This window comes from Phodopus roborovskii, unplaced genomic scaffold (assembly GCF_943737965.1).
Source record: "Phodopus roborovskii unplaced genomic scaffold, PHOROB, whole genome shotgun sequence".
NCBI classification, from domain to species: domain Eukaryota; kingdom Metazoa; phylum Chordata; class Mammalia; order Rodentia; family Cricetidae; genus Phodopus; species Phodopus roborovskii.
Genome location: NW_026126480.1, coordinates 57,153,456 through 57,170,621, shown reverse-complemented (window position 1 = coordinate 57,170,621; position 17,166 = coordinate 57,153,456). Strand labels below are relative to the sequence as shown.

Here is a 17,166-nt window from a genome sequence, read left to right as displayed (position 1 = left end):
AGTGAACTGGGATTTTCAGGTATCTAGTGCACAGAACCAGGCAAATTACAGACTTTATTTTTCGCTCTTCATGAAAGTTTAGAACGGGGGCACTTAAAGAGAAGAGGTTTTAATTTAGAATAGTAATTACCAAGACTTAGTAGCATGCAATAATTGTAAGGTATAGGAGACACAGGGTATCGCGTGCTTCTAGGGGGGTGGGCATTGAGTAGAAGAGCAATGTAGTTGGGTGGATCTGGAGTCCCGGGAGGCTAGCGCGCAGCGGAAGGGACCACGGGGCTTTACGGTAACTCGGCACGGCCCCACCCTCGTGCGCAGGCGCGGAACCGTTGCCTGCTCAGCGGTTGCTGGCGGAGCGGTTTGCTAGCTGCTTAGTGGCTTGTCCAGCCTGACATCCTGGCGACCTCCTCACCCCGAGACAGTGTGCCGAGCGTCCGCGGCTCCATGGCGGCGGCGTCAGCCCGAGGTAAGGGAGAGTGAACAAGAACAAAAATGTAGGATTTACCAAAGACAGGGAGCTCGGGTCCGAAGGACGTGGGAAGAAGGTCCAGTCTTCAGGGTGCCCGGGACCCCCCGGCGGAGGGAACTGGAGCCGAGAGCACGCACCCCGTGACACTTGTCACAGAGAGAAGCCTGGGAGAACTGGGGCGTCCTGGGTACCAGCGACCCAACACGGGATGGAGACTGGTGTTCTCGGAAAAATTGAGGCTAAGGGTCAGCGCTGTGGCACAGGCGCGTGCTCTGAGTCCTGAAACCCCGCATTCTGAGCCACAGATGCCCAAGCCATACTCCGGGATCAGATTGGGGAAGTATGTGAGAAATGCTGGGGACCAGGGGTCCCTTTGGGCTTTTCGTGCATAATTTACACCGAGCTGCCCCTCCCCTCTTCGCAGTCTAGAAAAACTGAAACGACTTCGTCACTGCTCACTCGGGTAGGGTCACTTGGACCGGTTCGAAATGACACTTGTCTCTTCCTGATGCCTAGGGTCCATCGATGTGAGTCTCGTGGTGGTAGTTCATGGTGGCGGAGCCAGCAACATCTCAGCCGACCGGAAAGAGCGCGTGCACGAGGGCATCGCCAGAGCAGCCACCGAGGGCTACAACATCCTCAAGGCCGGAGGGAGCGCCATTGATGCTGTGGAAGGAGCTGTGATTGTCCTGGAAAAGGACCCGGAGTTCAACGCAGGTAAACTGTGCTTTGACTAGTGAATAATGTCAAATCGGGGCAAGCTCCTGCCCAAATAGGCACAGTTATCCCTCAGTCTGTCTGGCTTTATGGTCAAACAGTATGCTGGGACAATATGCAGTACTGAATTTTCTCATTCTGCATTAAATAACTTGTTTTGAGAATTTTTAAGTCTATTAATTCACCCTTTATTTAACCTTGTGCCCAAGGATTCAATACCAAAAGCCAAGCATCTTTCTGGGGAACCCTCCATAGCCTCAAATTCAAATGCTGGGGTTACAGGTGTAGACTTTTCATCTTGTGGGCCTTGGGGGTAGACCTAACATACCATGAAATGTAGAATTTTGGCTTTAAGAAGCCTGTGTGCGTCTCTGTGTGTGTTCTCTGCCTCTCCACTTTTAGGCTCAGAAATTCTGAACAGATGCCGGAAGAGTCCTTTATTATAATATCTGATCTCTAATAAATAATAAAGTCCCTAATCATCTTTCTGACTAGTAAATTGACTTTGGATAGGTCTCTAAGTAGTCTTTTTTACAGACCAAGCCATAGGTGGAAGCTTGGGATTTGCAGTCCCTCTTATCCCCTGGGCAAGACAAGGGGGTCCTCACAGTCAAGCAGTCCAAAAAAATCCCTGAATTTGGGGGTTAGGAGAAATTCCACTTGGTATGTCCATGTGCCAGCCCCATCTCCACAGCACAAAAGAAGGCCCACCACCAGACACCCTTCCTGACCCTGACCTGTGTGTGTCTTCATCTTGCTGTTTGACTGCCTCCTTTATATAACAAGCTGGTACTACGTCTGACTGAGTTCTGTGAACTGCTCCAGAAAATTAAGGTGACTTGCAGTCTTCTGGCAGAAGTTCAGATAACCTACTGCTTAGAATTGGCATTTGAAGTAAGGAAGCAATCTTGGGGGACTGAACTCCTTACCCTGTGGGATCAGACTCTTCATGTGGCTAGTATCAGAAGGTCAGTGTTCTGCCAGATGTGTCCCCCACCCCCAGCTCTTTCCTGGCCCCTTGCAGTCACTCCCCGCTTTGTCGACAGCTTCAGCCCATTCATCTACTTTTGTCAGGGTAAATTAGTTTCCATTTCCTAAAAAATCATATAAATGCAGTCAGAATGAATTATTCTGTGTTTAGTCATGTTCCAGGATAATGATCACCAACCATAGTCAGTGTGTCTACACATCCCAGGTAGGAGTGGTCTAAGACATTCAGAAGATTAACTCACTTAAGTTGTGCTATAGTGTTGTGAAGTAACCATAATTACTTTGATCATCTCTCAGAATGCTGCAGACACAGAAAGATTATCTTACTGGGAAAATATTTATTTCTGTTTTAAAATAGAAAAGCTAAGATCTTAAGATTACAATACTTCTTGGACTGCACCACCCACACACCATCTGTCATGAGAAAAAAATTTTGGATATCTCAATTAATCATCAGGTGTGTACTGTTTGTTCCACCGTCTTGACCCTGCTAGGTGCTCTGACAAAGAACAATTCCATGAGTCAATCAGCATGTCCACAGATAGAGATCTTACAGGGTGGTTCTGTTCATTCAGTGTGCTGGCCAGCAGGGTGGAGCCACACTCATGCCTGTGGGGTCAGTCTAAGCTGTGTCTGGTTGCAAGAAAGACAGGCATGTGTGAAATATACAAATACACTTGCAGGCAAACACTCGTGCATATAAATTACAAAAAACAAAACAAAAAAAAGCAACAAAAGCAAAAACAAAGCTGCGTACTAGGTGGCCAGAGTGTTCTTGAGTGTGGAAAGGAAGACACCGTTTGTATTTGTTTTTTCTTACATGTTTTCCAGTGATATACACTTTGAAGCACACAAAATTTTATTCATAACCAAATACATCTAAAAAGTTTAGAAAAATGTTTAGGAAAAAGGGCTAGGAATATATTTTCTTGCCTTTGTTTTGAAACCTCCAGGTGGTTCTGAGGTGTCACCAAATTTACAAGCCACTATCAGAGCCAATCAATTTTAATGTTTTAATTTCATACATTTACATGCAACAAAATCCCCTTTCCTAAATGTAGTTTTGCCTGTGACAAACATATAATAACCATTGCCCAATAAAGATATAAAAATTCCCATTGCTCCACATCACTTTGAATCTATACTCTATGCAGCCATATACCTTGCTAGCAATTATTTCCTGTGCCTATGGTTTTTGCCTTTGCCATTGTCACAACAGGACCTTGTGATATGGTAAGTTGTTACATCTGGGCTCGGCTTACCATGATGTGTTAGTCATCTCCATAGACAGAGGGATCCATGATTTCACCCTTTCACGTCTAACAGTATCCCATGATCTGGCATGCCCATCACAGCCATGGAGAGCCTAATACAGAACCATAAACTTACTTAAAACCTGACTTTTTTGTACAATTTTTTTTTTAACTCAAATCATGTGGCTCTTGAATGTGAACTTTGGAGATGACAATATTGTATTACAGTGTCAAAGACTGGACCCTCCTGGTAAATGTACAACTACTTGTGTAGCCATTCACTGGCTGAACATGGTCCACCAGAAGACACTTTAAATCAAATCACCATAAACACAAATGGAAGATTTTTATATGAACACAAGTTTCTTCTTGGGCATTCAAGAAAGGTTGTGGTCTAGTTTGACAAGAGTATATTTAACTTTATTAGGAACTTACAAACTGTGTGATTGTGATTGCCTTCTTTTTCCAGGAGCACACAGACACTCTGTTTTGTTTTGTTTTAACTTTAGCCAGCCTAATGTCAAGGTAAATGTGTTGTAGTGCTCATTTGCACTTCCAAAAATGGTAAATGATGTTAAACATTTTATGAGAGAGAGAGAGAGTGTGTGTGTGTGTGTGTGTGTAGTACCTATTCAGTCAAGTCCTCTGTCTGTTTTTATTAGGTTATTTTCTTTCTGAAGAATTCTGGGGATTTTTATATTTGAGATATAAATCTCTCATCAGACTATGACTGTGACTAGCTGATGTGTCTTCCTCACTCCGACTTTATCTTTTCGGTCTCTTGTGAATGTCTTTCCAACAGTGTGGAGTAGAATGAGGTAGAAAAGACCAGTTATTAGACCGTGGTTTGTTGATTTATTTAGTGGTTCACTTAATACACCACCGGTACTGCCTGTTTGCCAAGCATGACTTCACTGTTACCTGGAACAGAATGACCTAGAGAATTAGCTGAAACAATGGGTCATTGCCCTTAACAACCTACTGGCTGCCATGAATGCCTCTGTAAAATCTCGATTGCTTGCCCATCCCACCTTGTGGGTTTTAGAGTTTGAAATGATAATACAATCTGAACCTAATCCCATCCTGGCTTCAGCCCACCCTTGTCTCTCCTCTCTTCCTCTGTCCTTGGTGCTCCAGAAAGATCCCCGCATCAAGTACACATTCTTGATTTTGTAGAAACACAACTTATCCTTTTTTGTTGTTGTAAAAAATCATACATTTCCTACCATAGCTTGAAGAACAGTTGCCTAAAATTTTTCTTTCTGGTTATCTTCTAAAACTTTTAAAATATAGTTGGTTATGAATAAAATTTTGCATGCTTTAAAGTGTATATCAAGTTTCAACATTCTGTATAAATCATTGGAGAAATATGATGGAAAAAACAAACTGTGTCTCCTTTTCTACATTCATGGAATACTCTGGCCCATAATATTTATCAGGGTTTTTTATTTATTTATTCTTTTTTGGGTTTGTTTTATGTGTATTTGTCTGAATGTATGTTTGTGTGCCTTGTGCATGCCTGGTACCCTCAACGGTCAGAAGAAGATGTTGGACCACCTGGAAATGGAGTTTACAGACTGTTGTGAGCCACCATGTGGATGTTAGGAATTGAACCTGGATCCTTTGGGAGAGTGGCCAGTGCTCTTAGCCACAGAGCCATCTTCCCAGCCTGAAGCAGGGTTTTTAATACCACCAGCTCTCTAACACTTTGGATCCCAATCAACTGTGCTTCTACCTCAGTGTTTCTCAACATGTGGCTCACAGTCCCTAGAGGGTTCACATATCAGGAATTTACATTAGGATTCATGACAGTACTCACTATCCTTGGGGAGTGGGTTGAGGGGTGGGCTGGGGGGGACAGTGGGGGTATGGGAGAATGGGAGGGAGAGGGTACAGGGGGGATTGATATGTAAAATAAGATTTGTCTCTAAATTGTTAAAAAACGGACAAAAACAATAAAATAAAATAAAATGGACATGTCTTTCCAATTCAAAAAAAATAAAAAAACAAAAAAAGGATTCATGACAGTAGCAAAATTACAGTTCTAAAGTAGTAACAAAGTAATTTTATGGTTGGGGATCACCACAACATGAGAAACAGCATTAGTAAAGTTGAGAACCACTGCTCTGCCTGGAGTATAGACTCAACATAGTAAGGGCTCAGTTGCACAAAACTTTCCCCTACTAAAAACACCAGTCACAAATATTGGGTACCCAGGTGAGTTATACATCTGCCCATTGTGGCTACAGTCTGGTCTTCCTGTATCGCCCTGCTCAGGTTCAGTAATTTTCTATGATTAAAGAGACGTTCAAGGAGAGTCTTCCTTGTATTTGTGTTATGAAGTAAATAATGAATAATAGTAATGATCAGCCAAGCCAGATGTGGTGGCACATACCTTACGTCCCAACACTTGGAAGGCAGAGACAGATGGGTCTCTGTGAGTTCAAGGTCAGCCTGGTCTACAGAGTTCCAGGACAACCAAGGCTGTGTAAAGAGACTCTGTCTCAAAACAAAACAAAACAAAACAAAACCAGAACAGCCACAGGAAGGGGAATGTGGTGCAAGGCCCGGTCTATTCTGACACTTTTCACTTATCTAGCAGGACTGAATTGAAATCCTGCCATTGAATCTAGTTTCCTGCTTGGTACCACATGCAAATAAGCAGTGTGTGTCCTGGGGTGGGGGAGTTGCTTGTTGAATGACCAACCGATGAAGAAGGGGATTTCATGCTCTAGAGGCATGGTCCTCCCTGAGCAAAAATCCTGGTGGGATTTACTGGGACTGGACTGGGTGTTGGGGATAGGGTAGTGCATACTGTCATTATAGCTTTAAATAAAGAAGGGGGGAGATCTTCAGTAAACAGGCTGCCACTAACTTGGATGTAGTTGGATCTGCTCTGGCACCTATGGGGGGGTGTTTTTTTAACATTAGAAGATTATAATGATGCCAAGGTCAACTGGAGTATCAACATGATGTCCAGCTGGTCTTGAGACTTGCCACATCTGTGTAAAGCAATGACATACGTGATAACAGCTGGGGGCATGTTTCCAGTCTAGCTGATGAAAGCTACAGACCAGCAGTAAGTTGAGGGCTCAGACTGGTTCAGTCCTACAGATTCAGGTCCCATGTGCCTGCCAGAAAGTGTGTGTGTGTGTGTGTGTGTGTGTGTGTGTGTGTGTGTGTGTGTGTTTCCCCTTATTACAAACTTTCATAAGTTACTTGTATATTCTAGATAGAAATCTTTGATTACATCCATTAGTTTGGTCTGTAATTTTTTTTTTTTTTTTTGTATCTCTCAGTTGGACAAAAAAAAAAGTAATTTAACCATACTGCCTTTCAGTGAGTCCATTTAGAATATTTACATTTTATGCAACTACTGATAAGTTAAGGGCTTACAACAGCTATTATGTTTTAAGGTCTATTTACTCTTGTTTTTCTATTTGTTTGTTCTTCCTCCCTTAAGTCTTTTTGGTTTTTTCAAGATAGGGTTTCTCTGTATTATTTTGGACCATGTCCTGGAACTAGCTCTGTAGACCAGGCTGGCCTCGAACTCAAAGATCCGCCTGCCTCTGCCTCCCGAGTCCTGGGATTAAAGGTATGTGCCACCAACACCAGACTCCTTTAAGTCATTTGAACTTCAGTTTTAGAAATCTGTTTTGCTTTATCAATAGTATTGAGTATATATCTTTGCATAAAATTTTAGGGATTTTCTCTAGAGAGTGAGTGAGATAGATAGATAGATAGATAGATAGATAGATAGATAGATAGATAGATCCTACCAATGGAGGCAAAATGCCTTCCCGTTGTTTTCAGTTTTCTTTCCTGGGGACATTGGGAACAATTTCACGATCTTGTCATTTTCTTTTTTGCAACAACTAACAAACAAACAAACCATAGAGGAGAAGGCAAGCCCACTGCATTTACCCAACTTTTCACTTTCTCTGCAGCTGGTTCGTCTATCTTGGTTTTGCAGGATTCCTCCTCCAAAGTTATCTCTCTGCTTCAAGGCCCCTTATAGTCATTCTTCTGGGTTAGGTCCACTGGCAACAGATTCTGTTTTTCTCCATCTAATTTATAGACTGAATATTTGTACCCATGTTTGTGCCCCTACAAAATTCTAATGTGGAACCCAGGATCCCCCACTGTGCCAGGATCTGGAGATAGGGCCACTACGGAAATTGTTCACATTAAGTGAGGGCATGGGACAGAGTTCTGATCTAATTGGACTAGCATTGTTACAAAAAGAACCAGAGGGGCTGGAGAGATGGCTCAGTGGTTAAGGGCACTGACTGTCTTCCAGAAGACCTGGATTCAATTCCCAGCACCCACATGGTAGCTCACAGCTGTCTGTAACTCCAGTTACAGGGGGACTGACACCCTCTTCTGGCCTCCACGGGCACCAGGAACACTCATGGTGCATAGACATACATACAGACAAAATATCCACAGACATAAAATAAAAATAATAATAATAAAGACAAGAAAACTGGGGATGGCTCCTCAGGTAAAGTGTTCAATTGTGGGAACCTAAATTTGGATCCCCAGGACCCACACAAATCTGCAGTAGACCATGCAGTAGACCATAGCACTCCTACAACTGGATGGTAGGCAGAGACAGGAGAATCAGCAGGTGCACATGGGCCAAACAGCCTAGTGTGTGCAGCGGTGAACACTTTAGACTGTGGCTAAAACAAGATGGAGGTGGTTCCCCTGGCTTCCACAAGTGCACCATGGTACACCGTGCCAGCACTCATAAGAACACACTCAATGGTCTTCACTGACTGACTAGAATTTATCCCTGTAGCACCAGGAGAGAGCATTGGAATGCAGTGACCTCAGAAAAAGGTCAGCCTTTTAGGCACTTTGACCTTGGGCTTCCCAGATTGAGAAGTAGCTTTCTGTTGTGTAAGCAACACAGTCTGAGGTATCTTGTTATAGTAGCCCAAACAGACTAGTACAGTCTAGATTTCATAGATGATTAGGAAGTGTATTTTGTTAGATACAGAATTCTGATTTGATAGTTCTTTTCTTTCAGCCCTGGGAAAATGCTGTACCTCTTTCTGACCTCCATGGTTTCTGCTGAGAAATCCTTTGTCATTATAATTGGTTTTCCCCTATAGGTAAGGTGTCATTTCTTTCTTGCTATTTTCAAGACTGTTTTTCCAGTGCATGGGGTTGAACCCTCACAAAGCACTTTACCATCCCTGGCCCCTCAAGACATTTTTATATTCTTTGTATTTAATAGTATTGGGGGTTTGTTCCACCTCTTGAATTTGTAGATTTAGACCATTTGTCAAATGTGGACAATTTTCAATCATCACTTCCTTGAATGCTTTTTAGACCTAGACCTTTCCTCCCTCCTTAGGGACTCCAGAAAATTAGGTGTTAGATCTTTGGTTAGGACCCTTGGTTCCTTGGCCATCCTCACCCAACTTATCCCTGTCTACTTTGTGCCACTTGTTCAGTTTGGGCAATATCTTTATTCTTTCTCTTAAGTTAACTATTCTTTTCTACTAATTCATATCCTTGCACAGATTAATGAAGTTTTCTTTGTCATTTGCTTATGAAACAATACTACTGATTTTTCTATATTGACTTAAATCTATTTGGCTATAAAAAGAAAGACTAAGTTACTTTTATAATGGACTTTTATTTTTATTATTATTATTGTGTGTGAGTGTATGTGTGAGTGGGCATGTGTGCGTGTGAGCATGTGTGCGTGAGTGAACATGTGAGCGTGTGTGTGAATATGCTTGTGTGTAAGTGTGTAAATGGGTGCACTTGTGCCATGCATGGCATGTGAGTAGAAGTCAGAGGACAGTTTCAGAGGTCAGTGCTTCCACTGTGGGTTCTAGAACAGAAATGGAACTTGGTTCCTCTGGCTTCCATAGAAAATGCTTTCACCTGGCGAATCTACTTGCCTGCCCCTGGATTGCTTTTAAACTGAAATTTGAGGTTGTATTTTTTAAAGATTTTATGAGAATATAGTAATTAAACATAATAATGTGTCTGTTTTGACATTTTTATGCCTAATTATATTTTAATCATTTACTCATCTATCACCCCCTCTTCCCTTTCAAAACTCTCCTTAATCTTCTTCCTTTTCCCAGCTAGTCTCCAGTCCTCTATTTTTATATCTTTTAGTCTTTGTTGTTGTTGTTGTTTTGTTTCTGGGGACAAGTCTCACTGGGAAGCTCAAGCTGGCCTGGAACTCATTGTGTAACTCAGGCTGTCTCCTGAGTGCCAAGGTTACTTGGGATGACATGTTTCTACTGCCCACCAGCCCACAATGCATCTCCCACATAATGTATAGTGTATTGGCTAGACCATTCAATGGTATGATTCAGTAGGAAAAATGGAGCAAACATACTTGCTAGTGGGCAGCTACAGAAAGAAGACACTCAGGCTACCACCATAAAGTATGATGCTGGCTGTAGAATTTTAAAGATGACATTTATTGGATTGAGCAAATCCATTCATATAAGTCCATCTATGCATGAGGGTAGAACCCATAACACAATTATCTTTATTAGGCCCCACCTATTAAGGGTTCCCCTCCTCAGTGATGGAGTCCTGGAGACCTGAGGGAGACAAACCATATCTAAAACAATAGATACCAAGTCAGATGTGTTTTCACGATGTTCCTGTAGCAGTAGAACAAAGGATGGGTTGAAAGAGATTGGTTGGAGGAAAATCTGAAGTCTTTCATAAATTTTTCACTCTTGCTTTTCAACTTCTTCATTTAGGTTGTGGGTCTGTCCTGAATGCAAAAGGTGACGTTGAGATGGATGCTAGTATCATGGATGGGAAGGACCTGTCTGCAGGAGCGGTGTCTGCTGTGCGTTGTATCGAAAACCCCATTAAACTTGCACGGCTTGTTATGGAAAAGGTACACGTGATGGGAACATCACTTCCTGAGACACTGTTACTGCTGCGTTTCTGGGGTGAATGGGCTGGATTGTGAGCAGTGCTGGAGCTCGATGTTGTAAACATGCACAGGAGACACACATAGTGTGTTAGACTGCCGGAGATTAGCCATTGCTTTGATCCTGTTTGACGACTAATAACTGTGTGACACCTGCTGACTGTGTCATCTCCTGGCACAGCTCAGCAACAGATCATTTCACTAGAGTTCATCCAAGCCCTGGGATTGACTGTCAGCACAGACAACAAAGGGGCACAGTTCAGTTTTCACTTTAGGGCATTTAACACTAAAAAATAGTAATTCTATGCACACCATAGAACAGGTAAACTGAATATATATACATATATACATGTATATATGTATATATATTCATATATGTATGTATTATGTATGTAAACATATACATTTATTTTAAAAATTAAAACAAAAGCAAAAAACCTTCTTTGTCCCCTCCCACCATGGCTTAGACACCTCATTGCTTTCTGACTGGCCACGGTGCAGAGAAATTTGCAGCAGACATGGGGATCCCAGAGATTCCTGTGGAAAACCTGATAACAGAGAGAAGCAAGAAGCACCTGGAGAAAGAGAAGCTTGAGAAGGGAGCGCAGAGAGCCGACTGCCCTAAGTAAGTTCCACATGCCACCCAGACTTCCCGAGTAACACAGCTGGGGAGTTCAGCCGTGTCCCCTTCCCTGTGGTCCCTGAGTAGATGAAACTCTGCAGAGGGAGAGTAGCTCTCCTTAGCCTTAACTTTACCCTCATTTATTCCTCCTATATGCATAAGGAGTTGAACTAACAGTCTTCTCTGGCACAGTTAAGCAGAAGGTTGCTAGCCAGGTTTGATGGCACACACATATGATCCCAGCCATCAGCAGGCAAGACAAGAGGGCAGGGTTCGAGACCGCCTGGGCCACAGAGTGAGACCCTAGCTCCAAAACTAATAATAATTCAGTAGGATCCAGGAGCTTGTAAGAGAACAGAATCCCGTCTCATAACAGTACAAAGTTGCTAGAGTTTACCAGATGTCAACCTTCAAATAACCTAGACAGATTATATATATTCAGACTAATTATATATGTGTGTGTGTGTGGTCCGCTTCCCCAAAGAATCAGTTTTGATGGGTCTAAGGCAGGCATAATGTGCAAATCTCTGAGATAATTCTGATGCCTTTCCAGGTTATAGGATTGAAAATGTTAACAAACTATTATGCTCCCGTTTGCTCCAAGGTAGGGTCATGCTATGGAGCTGAGGCTAAGTCTGGACTTTGTAATCCTCCTGCCTCAGCTTCCAAGAGTTAGATTTGTGTGTGTCTCCACCTCAATAAGAAGCACTTGTACCATTTAAATTTTTCTGGTAGCCACATACAAAAGTGAAAGAAACATAGAAAATGAATAACGTGTGTGTGTGTGTGTGTGTGTGTGTGTGTGTGTGTGTGTGTGTGTGTGTGTAACAGGGTCTACTGGCTGGCCTGGACTCACCAAGCTGACCTTGGACTCACAGAGACCCACCTGCCTCTGCCTCCTGATTTCTGAGATGGAAGCACTGGCTAAAGTAGAAATTTAAAGGGCCAGGTGGACATCTGCCCTCTAGAGCATGTAGAATAAGAGACAAATGTTTCCTTGAGCCCAGGATATATAATGTGGGCATTTAAGCAATTGTGAGTTACAGTGTCACTCAGGGACTGTTCCTCGCCTTCATTCTCATTTTTCTGCTTATGTTTGGCAGAAACTTGGGAACGGTGGGTGCTGTTGCCTTGGACTGCAAAGGAAATGTGGCTTATGCGACCTCTACTGGGGGAATTGTCAATAAAATGGTTGGCCGAGTTGGAGACTCACCTTGCATAGGTAGGACTGTTCACACCCCGCCCCTTCCTTCCATGTCAGTCAGACTCCCACCTTTTCCTGTGTCATTTCCTTTCCCCTCTTGGTGGCAGCACTGCTCTGAGGTGTTGACATCAGTCTCCCCTGGGTTACATCTTGGGAGAGAAAGTATAGATGATGATGCTAAAGTTGTTGCAGATAGCTGCAGCCATGCCTGACTTCTCTGGAGGCCCAGTTCCGGGGCCTTGGGTCCTTGCAGAAGGCTGAACACATAGTACCTCTTCCCAGGCATGGGAAGCTGAAAAAATTGGGCTGGAAAGATGGCCGCGGGGGCGGGGGAGGGGGGTACTTGCTGTGCATGCATGAGGACCTGAGTTCAGATCCCCAGCACCCATGTAAAACGCTGGGGCAGCAGTGTGCATCTGTAACCCAGCACTGGGAGAGGCAGAAATGCGTAGATCCCAGAGCCTGCTTGCCAGCTAGTGAGCTAAATTATCAAGCTCCAGGGTTGGTGAGAGGTGAGAAACACTATCTCCAAAAATAAGGTGGAGAGAGAAAGAGAGAGGTGCTGGGAACCCACCTCTGCCCTCTACATGCACACCTGCACATGCTCACACTCATACACAAGGTGGGGTGGGAGGGGTGGGGGTAAAGACATCATAGTTTCAGGTCCTATATGCGAGTAGCACACTCCTATAGACTGAAATGTCCCTCGTATCATCACCACACGCAAAACAAGCAGCAGCGAGCTGTAGAAGTGCATCTTTTGCTCTGTGCACTTGGCACTTTCTTGTGGGAATTCCTACAAACCTCTGCAGCTGAGTGACATTTCAAGAAATAGTTACATGGTTCATTTGTCCAAAAGAGCAGCTTATACTTTTAGCAGAAAACTTGACTTTTTGTGTGTGTTGTGATACTCTTAGTGATAATTATGCTCTTGACAGTTTGTGCCTATACAGTGGTGGCCTCAGAGGAAAAGCACAGAGACTCTTTAAAAGCCAGAGGCCTGCCTGTTGAGGTGCCTCATCACTCAGAAGCAGACGTAAAACACTTGCCTTTTTTCTCCTTAGCAAAAACCCTGCTAAAATATGGCTGCTCAATACTACAGCCTGCATCCAGCTGGAATCAGACCAAACTCCAGGCTTCAACCCCAGGGCCAGGCAGGGTCAGAGCTTAAGTTCAGGCTTTGTGGGTCTTTATGGCAAAGTACTGAGGGGAAATCCGTGATCTGAAGTCCCAGAAGCCACTCTCTTCATTGTGGGCACCAAATGTGCTCATTTTCACCTTTCTGACAAGCATTCCCCAGGAGGGTCCAGCTGTCCCTCAAGGACATTCTGGAGGTGACACTAAGCACACAATAACATTTACCTCAGCAGTGCAGTTATCATACTAAAAAAGGGGTTGCCCATGCCAGGATCCATGCAGTCACCTTGGCCTTTTCAGTTCTAAAGACACTGAAAAGAAAATGAAGGTGTGGCTGCTTCTAAATAGTAGGGCCTCCTTGACACCATGGAGTCGGTCTAGTTCATCCCACAGCAAAAGCTTGGAGGGAAGGGAAAAGCCTCCTCCTATCATAAAACTCCGTATTCCTCACCTAATCTCTGCTTCCCGAGAACCAAAACCATGGAGTTACCTGCTTTCAAGCACCCTGGGAAACTAACACTCAGCAGAAATCTGCCCTCCTGAGCCCTTTTCCCATACCCACATCATTAAATAAGGCAAATGTCAACATGATGAAGCTCCATCAACCAGAACAGGGTAAGGGGAAGCCTGCCAGGCTGTGGGACTCTCAGGCTGGTGACTCTGTGAGACCAGATAAGGAATGATGATGAGATGGCTGTAGAGTTGCTTAGAATAAGACAAGGGAAGAAATTTTATCAAATCACTTTGGCTCCAGAACCCATTATATGGCTAGCCCAGAATAGTTCTATCAGGTCTCATTAAGCTACTTTCAACAGATAGAATTGATTTCTAAATCATTGTGCTATGTGGAGAGGTAAGCCCTAGGAGGGTTTCGTTTTCCCAGATTATTTTAATGTCAGATGGCTGTCCTAGTCATCCAGATGACACCTCCAAGATGTCCTTCATCCTTAGGGAGTGATGTGCAAGAGGAATGGCATCACTGAGAGACATGAGATGGATATCCTTTAGGACAAGGCAGGCGATGCCCTGGTGTCCCTGCTCTGGGAAAGGCCACACCTGCCTCCTGAAGCTCCCATCACCCTGGGCCCTGTGTGTTCACAGGTGCCCCTTTGTACACTTTCGCCTCACGGATCATGAATATGGATCTGACCTCTGTCTACACCTCTAAGATATAACGTCATGTGGCATGAACCTTGCATTTGAACTTTTTGACTGTAGTTGCTCAGTTAAAACCAGTCTCCTCTTTTGAGCAGGAGCTGGAGGTTACGCAGACAATAACCTTGGAGCCGTTTCAACCACAGGACATGGGGAAAGTATCCTGAAGGTGAATCTGGCCAGACTGGCCCTCTTCCATATAGAACAAGGTACGTCAGCTGTGAGCAAGTGCATAACTGGTAAGGACAAACTCACAGATGCTCTTCAACCACTGTCAGGGCAATGTATGGAGCCTTTCTTGCCCCAAGATAGTTCATACTATTCTAACCCATGCCTACATTCTGGTAGGATCTGGACTAGAAGGACCTTTAGAATATTATTCTAGAATATTGTTCTCTGGGCTGGGTAAATCCCTCAGTGTGTAAGAATGCTTGCTGCATAAGCATGAAGACCTGAATTCAGATTCCAAGGACATGTTAAAAGTCTGGTATGGCTGTGTAGGTGCCTATAAGCACTTCAACACCGTGGAGGTAGAGACAGGAGTACCACTGGGATTTGCTGGCTTCCATGCATATGTGTGGGTACACACATGGGCACATACACAATACATGCCTGCTGTCATCTAACACCACAAAAAACAAGGCAGTACAGGGGTTGAGCTTGACCATGGTGTAAGGGGGAAGATGTCTCTGTCCCCTTTAAGCATATATGTTGTGGTAGTTTGCTGGTAAGTATGACCAGATGCCTGACAAGGAGCCCCTTAAGGATGTTCGTTTTGGTTCACACTTTGGGAAGTATGGGCCACAGAGATGGGCAGCTTCGTGGCAGTGGATCAGGAAACAGACAGGATAGGAAGCAGGGCCAGTCCCCACCCCTTCTTCTAGAACCCACTCTCTCCATGAAGCCCGGCCCTGGATTTCACAATGTCCCAAAGCAGTGACACAACTGGCGTCCAGGTGACCAAACTTGGGAGCCTGTGAAGAATCTTGCGTGATGTTTCTCACCCTCTCCTTGTTTTCAGGAAAGACTGTAGATGAGGCTGCTGAGTTGGCACTGAATTACATGAAGTCAAAGCTCAAAGGTCTAGGTGGCCTCATCTTGGTCAGCAAAACAGGAGACTGGGTAGCAAAGTGGACCTCTGCCTCCATGCCCTGGGCAGCGGTGAAGAATGGCAAGCTGCAGGCCGGCATTGACATTTGTGAAACCAGGACCAGGGACCTGCACTGAGCCCCAGAAGATTGTAATCTGCTCGCTAGCCTGGAGGTGAAGTTAAACTGCCTGGTGGAGACCTAGCTTAATCAATTAGACCTAGACATGGAAAACTTATGCAGTCTGTCCCTCCTTTTGTTGCCTTAATCAATAACTCAATGAATGTTCGGTTGAGGGTTGGGTTCTGGAGCGATGAGAGATGCCTATGATAAGTAAGACCAGTGAAGATGGAAGGCTTCTTTCCTAGGTAGACCTTCTTTCCTAGTCTCCATTGTGCAGGCTACAAGGGAGCTGCTATATCTTGACCACAGAACTGTCTCTGGGCTGGGAATGCCTTTTGGATTGGAAGAACAGCAATTTGCAGAGGCTAGGCAGGGAGGGTATGGGGGAAAGGTCTAAAGAAAGGTGTCTGAGAAAAAGACCCAGGTCCAGGTGAAGCTCAAAATCTTAGAGTTCATTCTGAGTCACAAACACCTGGCAAGGTGTGCAGGGAGGAGCTCTTCATCTGTGAGGGGAAATGGATCTTTCCAGAAATCTCAAACTTCTCCAACACATATCTGGGTACTTGAAGAGACTCCATAGCTGCCCAGCTGTAGACTAATGGGGTCTGTGGGGTTTCTTAACATCTGGGGTTTTTTCTTGGCTCACAGGTGAGCTCCCAAAAGCCAGCCCCACCTGACCCCAGTCCTAGTTGTCGTCACATGAGTGTGATTGGGCTCGTGAGCTTTCCGGCCTCTCCAACAGTGGTTTGGCAGATGGCTGGAGAGATGACACTGACTCACTGAAGGAGTAGACTGCCAGTACTTTGAGAAGGTTCCATGCACCCTGAATCAGATGTTCAGGGTGGCGAGCATGATGCGGGATGCAGTCTCTTTAGCGGAGAGCACTTGTGCACTCGCCATGGCCCTGGAAATGGCATGTCTGCTCAGCTTTTTATCTATCGGGGATTCCCTTCTCTCTGGGAAGAAACTGGTTAACTTTAAATTCCACATGCCACTAATAAAATGTATTTTTGAAAGAATAAGTGTGGTTGGTTAGGTGTCACTGTTGACCAAGGCCAGATGGCTACAAGCTCCCCTCTTGGTCCCTCAGTGCAGGCAGCTATAATAGATGAGGGGACCTTTTAAGGGTGGTGTGTAAGTGTGGTATATTCTGCCTCGTGGGGGGTTAGTAGGGAGTTGTTTTTTTTAAAGAAACATTGAACTTTCTCAAGTGTTAAAGCAGAAACAAAATCGCCATTTCCAAGTGTCAGCCAGACTCATGGCTGTCTGCCCAACACTTTGCCCAGCTTCACAGTGGCTCCTGACCCAAGTCCTCTTTGTGAGCCTGTGCTGCTCTATATTAGAGAGAATGAAAGAGAATGAAAGAGGCATGAAGAGTCAGAACTGAGCTTGAGGCTGCCCCTCCTCACTACCCACAGGGCCCTGGGAACATTAGCCTTCAAGAATTTTTCATCTGTGGGAATCCTCTAGGACTCTGAAGATT

The 17,166-nt window shown here is 44.4% G+C and overlaps 1 protein-coding gene across 1 annotated transcript; it reads left to right on the top strand.

The window, feature by feature from the left end:
• The first annotated feature begins 396 nt into the window (after positions 1 to 396).
• Asrgl1 (asparaginase and isoaspartyl peptidase 1) lies at positions 397 to 15,798 on the top strand. The gene is made up of 7 exons (XM_051193913.1): positions 397 to 466; positions 986 to 1,186; positions 10,176 to 10,318; positions 10,822 to 10,979; positions 12,080 to 12,198; positions 14,571 to 14,681; positions 15,494 to 15,798. Exons 1-7 carry the CDS (start codon positions 445 to 447, stop codon positions 15,697 to 15,699), a joined length of 960 nt encoding a protein of 319 aa, XP_051049870.1. The 5' UTR covers positions 397 to 444; the 3' UTR covers positions 15,700 to 15,798.
• The last annotated feature ends 1,368 nt before the right edge of the window (positions 15,799 to 17,166 follow it).